Raw genomic sequence first — 10,489 nt, forward strand, 5'->3', positions numbered from 1 at the left:
CAAATGCATCAAGGCCCATCATGATGGCGAAAGAAACGCTCGGGGCGAAGCGACGGCAAGGACAAGGAAAAGTACTTAGAACAAAGCGTGAAGAACCTATCTTCCTTGGCCGCATCGGCCTCCTTATATAGTGTTCTTCCCGCCTTTAGTCATGTGACCTAAAGTGGTCACATATGCAAAACTAAATCATAACAAACTAGTCATATGACCAAAGTGATCACATGCTCAAAACCCATGACCTCATAGCGAGGTCATGTGCGAAACTCATAAACCAATCATAACGCAATAAACAAGTCATATGACTCAACTGAGTCATATGTACGAAACCCATGACATCATAATGAGGTCATGTGCGAAACATAAATCATATGCGCAAGGCTTACCCGTAAGGCACACTCGTAAGGCATACTCGTCAGGCGCATGTCCTATAACTCATACTTGAGCCATGTGCGAAAGCATCACAAATCCCACACATAACTAATCATATAACCCGAATAGGTCATATGCGTGAAACAATAACATACCTGTGACTCATAACCATGTGTCATGTGAAAACCCTTTCCTCGCTAAGCCAAGTTCGTGATAGCATCCATACTTGAGTATGATATTATAATCGGTAAAAGTCTTCAATACCACAACCCTGTCACAAAAACTATCTAGAATGCCATAGCACTTATCTAGAATGCCACAGCACCCGAGAATAGTTTTGTCTCTGATTTCTTTCTACAACTACAAATGTTTATATAAAGTAACCCATAGTTTAGCTAATGGTATATAAAGAAGCCCAAGGTAAGAAAACCATTTAGGTAGATGTTTGTCATAATTGTCAGTGATAAGAACTCGGCAGCTCAAACCCAGTACAATTGGAAAAAATATTCTCAAATTAATGATGAGGTTTGTTGCATGCACAAGCATTATGATCTACTTGACCACATTTAGAGCAATGGTAAAAAGCCCAGTTGCGTAAGTGGGGAAGGCCACCAGCAATTTGCTAAATCTAAGCATGGCCTCTGTCTTCATTACGGCGAATTTTCTTCTTTTTGAGCCACCCCCATGGCATGCAAATGGTAAGTGGAAAGACATCGCCAAGAACTAGATTGGTGATATTAACAGGCATAAATTTTGTAGCATAAGTGTCCTACCAGGTAGAGATAGCGATAACCTGGAGACAAATATCAAGTAAAGGCTGTCATAAAAGGGATATACATGCAATTGCATGCCTACAACGTATACCATTTTGCTGAAAACGACTCCAACTACATGATTTTGTCTCTTGATTGACGATGAAGACTGCCCATTTGGTTTCTGAATAAGGCCAATTGTGGGAGAGGTAAGTTATACGGTATTTCCTCTTACCTATATATTTTGTACTTCTAACTCTGAGAGGCAAACCTTCGTAAACCGAGGTTGGTATTTATTAGCTTCTTGTAGGCTAGTAAACAGAAGAGAGCCATTTAGCTATGCCAAATTCTGTTCAATAGTTCTACAATTGAAAGTTGACAATCAATTTTCAGGCTCTTCTTAACTAATTCAATAATATTGGAAGTATCATGCTCAAATCTGGCGAGGTTCTCCGGAAAAAATGCAGTACTCTAAAGGACTAGATCAATATGACAAAGATACACTTCTGCCATAGGCTTTTCAGATCTTAATGCTACTATTTCTTTCTCAAAGTCTGCTGGTAGCCTTGCTCTAGCAATAGCTCAAAAACCTGACCTCTATACCTTTTCCATACTGTTTGATAAAGTTTTCCTTTAAGTACTGACAGTAGTAGGCTCATAATACTAAGGGTAACAGAATTTCTGAAGCATTAACAAGACTCTTATCACAATCACTAATAAGAGTTGTAGGTTCAGTCATGATTACCACAATTGCGAGTTGTAGTTACCAAAAGTAATAGTCCTATGAGCTTTTACTCTCTGATTCTACAACATACTATGTAAGTAATAGGTTGTATCCAGCAGTGTAGATTGTAACAGCTAGCAAAAGAGTTATCTGAAACTTTCCTGTAAGGTGTCTACCATGTACAGCTATAAAGTGGTAGCAATACTGGAAAGTGTTTGCTGACTTGGCCAGCAAATGAAGATTCGCCGAAAGTGTGAACTTGTAGGATCAATGGACAAATGAACATGTAGCTAAGAGTTTTGCTGTTTTAAGATATCGATATAGGAGGATAATTTGGAGAAGCCAAGCCAATATGCTTAAAGTCCATCACTCAATAGTGCTTGCTTGGCTTGGAGAGCAACTTGATTGTCGATAACCTCAGCAAATCAATCGCATAAACAGTCTTGAATCTCCTATGGGCTAGTTAATTGAGTATCAATGAGATATTGTGGCAGAATTTCTTGTATCCAGTGCTTTTACTTGATGCAGACTGGCTATTGTCTACTGTATGTTCTAGTATACAATTAAGAGAGGCTTCAAGTACTATAATTACGACATCTCCCATCTCAGTTCTATTTGCTCAAACCCTCTATGGGTAGTTTGAAACCTTGCAAATATAGATTCCTCAGGTGGAATCTCGCTTGGAAACATGGTAGTTGAACTTTTTGTAAATTGACCAGTCTCATAAGACCTTTGTAACTTCATTGAAGGAAGAAAAATGCTGTCCTAACATCAGAGGTGGACGGAGCTCAGATAGTACTGACATCTCAGAATCAGTAGTGGTGGTATCCAAAATGCGTCGAAGTGAAAGTGATGAGTGGTTTCTAGATGGAAACCTTTTTTCTATGACACTAGTCTAAGGTACTGTGGCAGTCTAGATATTAGAGACTTTGTGGTAGATGTATCCAGGAACCCTGTATGACAAGAATCAGGTTTTTAGAGCTGGATGGAGAGTTGACTTTACGGTGGATAGAACTAGAGAAATGATGATGTAAGAATAAGAAATAGGATAGAAAAGTTGAAATGAGGCGACACACAAACTAATTCTAATAAGACAATTCACAATGAATTTAAATCACATACGCCAGGCCTCTCATTTAATTTCCTTCTATCCAACCCTACCCCCTGAGTCTCTACATGATTCTGCTAGCTATAGCAGTCAGAATAGCTGCTAGCCAGAAAAGAAATCTGCTCCACCTTAAGACAAGCGAAAGCGAGGGGCTACATGGTAACCATGAGAGGATCAGGTACTGGCTCGTTAAGTCCAAGCTGACAATCCTATCCTTACTCAGGTTAGAAGAAAGAAGGACCATTGGCAGGAGGTTTTCAAAAACCTTATTCGTTCTGGGATGAGCCGTTCCTGGTCCTCCTGCAAGGATGGTATGGACAAACTAATCGTCTGGGATAAAGTTAGTAAAAATTAAATAATATTTTGTAAAAAAAAAATAATCTAATTAAATTCATAAAATAGGAAGCAGAAACACTTTCAAAGCAAAAGACAGGAACCAACGAAGAAGTGACCAATCTTATAAAATGATTCGATGACATTTTGCTCCGATATTAGTCTTTATCAAAAAATAGTGATATTAAGAATTAGCAAGAGTCAAAATGGCAAAGAAGATAGAGGAGGGAAAGAAGGTTCAACAAACCTCTTTGGAAAGTCTTATTTTAAAGAAAACATTAGAGAAGTCAAAGGAGAGGAGGGGGTCAGATGGTATAAGTAATAGCACGAGCGATTTCTCCATTCCACCACCAAAGCGGCAAAAGCGAGAGAAAAACCATTTTGCAAAGGAAGTTGCCGGTGTAGTGGAAGAGTTACATGAGAAAGCAGTGGACTTGAAGAAGAGGATAGAGGAACAAGATAAAAGAGAGCAAGAAAATATTCAGGTATAGCAAGACTTGGGAAGGAAAATGGATTTATTGATTGAAAGCAATCAGCAGACAAAGGAATCAATCCAAATGCTTTTGCGATCTCTTGTTTCATCACATCAATAAGTTACATTGAACTTTTTTTTGCTTTTCTCAAATTACTTTTGAAATAGTATCATTACTTCTATGTATATTTCCAACATATATTCAGGAATCTTCTTCAGACTCTTAGCTATTAGATTCTCTGATCTATGGGTGTACAGAAGTTTGACTATGCCTAAATATCTGCTGACCGGAGCACAGCCGAGTAGTATTTGATCATCGATATTCGAATGATTGTAGTTGACATCTTTCCAGCCGAGGAGTAGCTTTACGATCCCTTAGTATTCTTTTAAAGCAGCTCATGCATATGATATTTCATCATGCTTATTCGGATGACAAGAATCAACATCTTCCAAGTCAAGTAGTAACTTCACAACTCCTTCATGTCTCTTAAAAGCAGCATATCCACGTTGTCTTTCACTATTTGGATCCTCTTAATTAAGTAGTAGCTTTACAACCTGCTTGTGTTTGTTGAAACCAAAATATCCTAGTGGTATTGGATCATCTATATCCTGATAATTGGGATCAATATTACTCAGGTCAAGTTATAGCTTCATAACCCCTTGGTATCCTTAGAAAGCAGCATATTCGAGTAGTGTTCGATCATTCTCATCCAGGTGATTGGGGTTGACATTCTACTGGTAAAGTAGCAGCTTCATAGCCCCTTCCTGTCCTTTAATAGCAGCACATCCAAGTGGTGTTCGATTATTCTCATCTGGGCGATTAGGTTTAACAACTTTCTGGCCAAGTAGTAGCTTCATAACTCCTTCATATCCATTGCAAGCAGCACATCAGTGTGGTATTCCATCGCCCTCATCTGGATGGTAGGAATTGACATCCTACCAGTTTATTAAGCCCACCAAGCCTATAGTTTTTTTAGCGATGAAAAGTACTTTAAAAGGGAGAGAAATAAACCAATCAATACAAGTAGGTATCAACTATCCATCGCCGATGAAACATTGTATGGAAGAAACTTGTCTTCTGGATGACTGATAAACACATCCCCCTGTTTGATGTAGTTTCACATCCATCATTATGTGTGTTCTTGAGTGCTCCCAGACCTGTCTACAAGGTCACAGTAGACTTCGATATGAGAACAGTAGATAGTTTTATCAGAAACCAATAGAAAGAAATACATTCTTTGCTTAATACTCAAAATGAAAATATTCTTCCAAGCTTGGCAGTTTCAATAATATAGGGAGATTTTCTGCCTGAGATTCATCAAGTGGAAAAGGCAAGTTCAAATGATTATTCTGAGCAAAGTATTGGGGAATTTGGGAGTTATGCAAGTATACATGACCATTATAATGAAGAAATGCAACAAAATACTGTAACCCAATAGGAGAAACCAATAACCTCTGAGTACGAGTAAAATCTAAAGAAGTAAATGTTATAGTACTTCCTTAAAACACCATTCTACCACTATTCTGACATTAGACATAGACTTATTCCACTCTCTTTGATCCTCTGTAAGTAATGCGCCAGTAAAAAGGAGATATCAAATACTCATTAATGCCATAAGCTGGATCTCCATATACTTGAAGTGGAGTTCCATCAGGGGTATAAACATAAGCATCTAATATCTCTCTCATCCTACTCTTATGCCATACTGTAGAATCATGAATGCGTCCCTCCACTGGTCCATACAAATAGGCAATAATCCTATCAGGGGCAATAATTGCCTGATACTTCAAGCAATGAATTCACTTCCATCCATTATACACAGCCTCCTGGCCATAAATTAGCCGCACAATAGGCCTTAGTGTACTATCCACAAATCCTCAACAGCTCTCCAAGGGTGTTTCTTTCTCTTATAGCAACAGTATACTTTGCTAAGCAATCGGAGGTGAGCTGTTCAGGATCAAAGAAGAGAAGATCCTTCCAATGGTTAAAAAGATATCAGAGGAGGGTATTTGTAATACATGACACTCACTCTGGTTTCCAACCAAACTTGAGGTAAAGTTTGGATAAACTGTTTGGCCAGGAAGGTCGTGCAAGTAGCATACAAAATGCTACTTCATCTGACTCATAAATTCTGTTATCACAATATACCCGCTCTAGAATGTCCAAACAGTTCACTATCCTCTCAATTTCTTCTTTTGAAAACCTATTTGCAAAACAATTAACTATTATCCTCTATCTACATCTCTGAATCCTACCTAATATCTGTTTTCCAGGCTTTAGACTCTAGTCCTTCTAGATCAATTTGTCCCCCCCTCCCGCTCCTGCCCTCTCCACCTTGCATTCGTACGTATAGATGCATGCTGATAAAGGCTAAGCTGTAGGAGACCCAACTCAAATTCAAAGAGTCCAAGGTCCAGGTCACTCATTGCAACCGCTTAGAGGATTGCAAAATCAAAAGTAAGAAATAAAATAAAGTAGGATTGGTGGAACTCTGCATGATCGGAGTTGTGAAGGTCAAATTTGTTAAATTTGCTCCACTCCCGGAGTCAAATCAAGGTCTAGATGCAACTAGTCTTGGCATATGCGGGCCAAACATGTGAAAAGACTCTGGATGTGTCAATCGCAAAGTCTCTATTTTCTAAACTGTTGTGGCATTCTAGATTTTTTTACGCCAAGGTTGTGGCATTGAAGACTTTTACCGTATCATAAATTCACCGTTGTCGCTAGCATTCCATCCGTCCTCTGAATCAATTAACGACAAACACCCAATCCCCCGCAAACTACCTAAACCAGTCTCTGGGAATGCGCCCTTTCTTCCTCCCAACTCCCCGCCTCCTCACCCTCCACCCCCTCCCCCGACCATCCCCCCGCCCCCCAAAATCCCAACCACTTCACACAATCCCCCATCCCTCCCCCTCCAGATCTCCCGAACCCGCCACCTCTAACAGCTCCCTGAGGGGTCATAATCACGACACCCCCTCCCCCGCGCCAGGGCTCTTGGGCCTGGACATATACAGCGACCTGCCAAGTCCTGTGAACTCCGTGGAAGCACTCTATGACACGCACTTCCTGCTGGCAAGTGGGATCCGCACCGCGCCCGGGAGCGGGGTTTTCTTGTTAAATGACTTCGTGTTTAGTTGGGCGCCGGATGTTGCTTGTAAAGGTGGGCTGGTGGGGTTTGGGGAGGGTTCGTGGGGGGTTTTGGAGGTTGTTTGGCCGAAGCCTGGTTTGTTTCCCGCTCATATGATCCTTTGGTGGCCCTGAAGGGGGGTGGATGGCTGACTGTGGGTAGAGTTGTTGATTATTGGAACGGGAAAGCGGACTTTATTTTTGGCTCCCGAGGATAAGAAGAGGATTGCGGAATTGGGGGTTAGGGTCGATGTCATGGATACTGGGAGCGCTGTGGCGCAATTTAATCTGTTGGCGACCGAGAGGGGGAGTGGGATTGCGGGAGCATTGTTGGCTAGGGGGTTTAAGGGGTGACTTGCCCGAATGAGCCACTGGTGGAGGGGTCGTTACATGATGGGGGTTGACTTAACTCTATCGTGCTTATGGGGTGGGTTTGGTGTTATTTCAGTGATGTCTAGCCTGTGATAGGTGATCGAATACCGATATATATAGGTTGGCACAGGAGGGGAAAGTAGTCTTCTATGTACTGGCGATGGATGGGCGGCGGGGCATATCACCACAAGTCGCTGATGGCTTATCTCCTGCTGGAAATCGACTTACATTCATAGCACACATCCCCAAACAATAAAGCGAGACAAAACGCCCAAACAAACTTCACCCCCCCCGCGAACCGATCCACCACATCCACGCACAAACCCCTACCTCATCCTAAACTCCACCACACCATTCGGGTCCGCCAGACACGCAACGCCAAAAAATCTGCTCTTCGGTCTCTTTCCCTCCAAACACCGAAACTCAAACCGCTCAATCACATGACTCAATAAAATCTTCAATTCGTTCGTAGCAAAGAAGCGCCCGGGACATGCATGCTTCCCGTGACCGAAGGCTAGCTGTTCGAATGATGTGGTGACGGCAGCGTGCTTGCCCACTTTGCCAGAGGCCTGGTCTTCCGCCCCCATGCGCTCCCAGCGGAAACCGTCGAAGACGGTTGGGTTTGGGATGGAGGCTGAGAGATGGATTGCAGTTGCGGGCGCGGCCACCCAGGTCCCAACCGGGAGGTGGGTGCCATCTGAGAAGGTGTACGGAACTAGGGCTTTGCGCATCATTGTTACTATTGTAGGAGAAGGGGTTGTTAGCGGGTGATTATTTGTTGGGGGTGGGGGGGGGAGAACTTGTGGTGATGGTGTTTAATCGTTGGCTCTCACGGATTACGCTGTCTAGTTTCTTCATCTTTGTGAGCGATTGCTTGGACATGCCGCTCTTGCTTAGGGCTCCGGTGATTTCAGCATGGAGGGGTGGTTGAAGCTCGGGGTTTGCGGCGATGTCGTAGAGGGCGTGGACTAAGGTCTTCATTCTCCCTCATTAGTTTCCTCCTTCTATCCTACCATTTGCCCGAAGGGGATGAGGTATCATATCATACGGAAGTAGTGGTATGTATGGAAGCAAAATTCATGAATAGTAGTCTGAAAATCAATTCCTCCTCCGAGCTGGCCTTTCCGTCTCCGGCGAGGTCGAGAATCCACTGAATTAGGTCGTCTGGGCGATCTTTCCATTCCGAGCCCAGCTCTCGCATCTTCTCCTTGCGCTCGCTAAATATGTGGCCCACGTGTTTGCGCATCATTGCGTAGTGGTGGGATTTCTGCATAATCAGGTTTGTGAGGGGGCTATGTATTGGTCAGCCACCGAAGTAGAAGGGGGATAGGCGGATAGGCACGCTCTGAATATCCTCGGGAGGATATCAAGTATTGCTCCTGCTTTGACAACCTTGACGGTATATTGGATGACGTTGTCGAGATATTCTTGGTCCCGACATAACGGGACACCGACTGCCATGCAGGACCGTCGATATAGATATTAGTCTCGCCCTTGGGAGCTGGAGAATGCGGGGGTATAGTTTAAGCTAGTACGAACCAAACATCCGATTTATAGTTCTAGCCACAATCTGCAACATCACGTCCCATACCCGGACCTTTGTCCACTCTTTCCCAATATTGGTGCTCTCCTCCCAAGCAAGTGTTAGTTCATCCATGACTTCAGGTAATACGATGCTGAGGCGCTGGGTGAGTTTGGTCCGGATGAGTTTTAAATGATACGTGTCGTACTTGATGCTTGGGTGGAGCGTCCATTCTACAGCTACTTTCTGTGATATATCGTCAATACCGCTCACGGAGCTTCGAGTGGCGGCGGGGGGGTACTTCGGTCAGCGCTTCGTCGAATGATAAAATGTGTTCTGGCTCAGCCATCATTTCCTCCAGAAGCTTTGGCGAGGTTGGAAAGACGATATAGCGTGCTATGGTGGGGACTTTGAAAGTCTTGCCGGTGTGGGAGTACTACGTTATCATCATTAGGTGCTTGCTCGAGGGGACAGAGCTGGGATGTGTGAAGAGGAGTACTTTCTTATAGCCCTCCGTAATCCAATCGCTCCCATGATCAAAGTACTTGAACATCGCTCTCCAACCTCCAAATGGGCCCGGAGAATCTCCCACTGCGTCAACATTCACCTAGGTAGAGGCAGACCCGGCAAATAAACTTAGCCCAATCTCTCAGCGCGAAGGAATCAGTGGCAGAGAGCATCATACTTACCCTCAAAGAATAGCTCTTCCACACCATCCACCCAATCATCCAGAGCACCAAACCCCCCAGCACAACCCCGCGATCAACTCCCCTCTTCAGCAAAACCCCCTCAAGAGCGGCCTTGAACCAGCCAGATCGGGAACCTGTGTCGTTATTCATGATGGTCTCCATTGATTGATCCTTCATCCGAAATAACAACTCTCCTGGCAAGAGGGAGAATATATTTCCAAAAATCTCCGTGCCAGGAGCAGTACCAAGACATATATATATCCGGCACCACCCCCAAAAGGTGAGATAGCTTGCAGCGGGTTCTGCGGCTCTTGTAGGGTAGGGTTACTCAATAAAAATGCACACAGATGTGTACGAGTAACCCAGCGGCAAATGGAATCTCGACACGAACTTGAGACGCATTACCCTTTTGTCATCATACGCGTACTCGAGTATTTGCGTATCATTTATTCTCTAACTAGAGCTACCTATAGCCATCCAACGGGTAAATTATGGTGGGTGGACCTTTGATTCTGCTAGGTGTCAGCTGGGTGCTTGATTGAAGGGCTCTCTAAGAAGGTAAGAGTGATTTTCTTTTCTTTTTAGACTTGCGGTTCTTTAGTTCTTTCTCTCCTTCTAGAGCAGTAGGGGAGTCAGGGGGATTAGGTATGTCACCCGCAGTTTCTACCGGTACACAGTCTCATATTAATTATGATGGTCGCTTATAGGAAGATTTACGGGTAAGGTGAGTTATACATTTTCTGACCCTCTCTGTCCGGTCACCCACGTCCATACTCGAGTATCCACCTCCTGCACACCAGGGTCCGATATTTCCTCCCAAAGAACCCAACCTGCCGTGTTGCGGCCACTTCTGTCACAGCCCGCCCGACAAACCCCTCCAGCCATGACATCCACCCTTACGTCAGACCTACCCCAATTACTGAACCACTCGAAAAATGGAAATTGTCTGGGGATCTGGAATCGGTTTCCGAGTGATACTACGTGAGATGATTACCGGTATGGATACGGTACTCTCCAG

The 10,489-nt window shown here is 43.6% G+C and overlaps 2 protein-coding genes; one reads left to right on the forward strand and one right to left on the reverse strand.

Moving 5' to 3' along the window:
• The first annotated feature begins 6,391 nt into the window (after positions 1-6,391).
• On the forward strand, positions 6,392-7,555 carry GSTUM_00004741001 (uncharacterized protein). XM_002836531.2 has 2 exons: positions 6,392-6,985; positions 7,052-7,555. The coding sequence occupies exons 1-2, from the start codon at positions 6,562-6,564 to the stop codon at positions 7,240-7,242; spliced, it is 615 nt and encodes a 204-aa protein (XP_002836577.1). The 5' UTR covers positions 6,392-6,561; the 3' UTR covers positions 7,243-7,555.
• A 31-nt stretch (positions 7,556-7,586) lies between these two features.
• Positions 7,587-9,720, reverse strand: GSTUM_00004742001 (uncharacterized protein; the record flags this gene model as incomplete). XM_002836532.2 has 8 exons in its annotated part: positions 9,472-9,720; positions 9,282-9,389; positions 9,084-9,218; positions 8,800-9,028; positions 8,603-8,714; positions 8,309-8,552; positions 8,061-8,235; positions 7,587-7,999 (listed from the first exon to the last, which is right to left on the reverse strand). The coding sequence occupies exons 1-8, from the start codon at positions 9,619-9,621 to the stop codon at positions 7,587-7,589; spliced, it is 1,566 nt and encodes a 521-aa protein (XP_002836578.1). The 5' UTR covers positions 9,622-9,720.
• Positions 9,721-10,489: the final 769 nt, after the last annotated feature.

Source organism: Tuber melanosporum, assembly GCF_000151645.1.
Source record: "Tuber melanosporum whole genome shotgun sequence assembly, scaffold_15, strain Mel28".
Classification (NCBI taxonomy): domain Eukaryota; kingdom Fungi; phylum Ascomycota; class Pezizomycetes; order Pezizales; family Tuberaceae; genus Tuber; species Tuber melanosporum.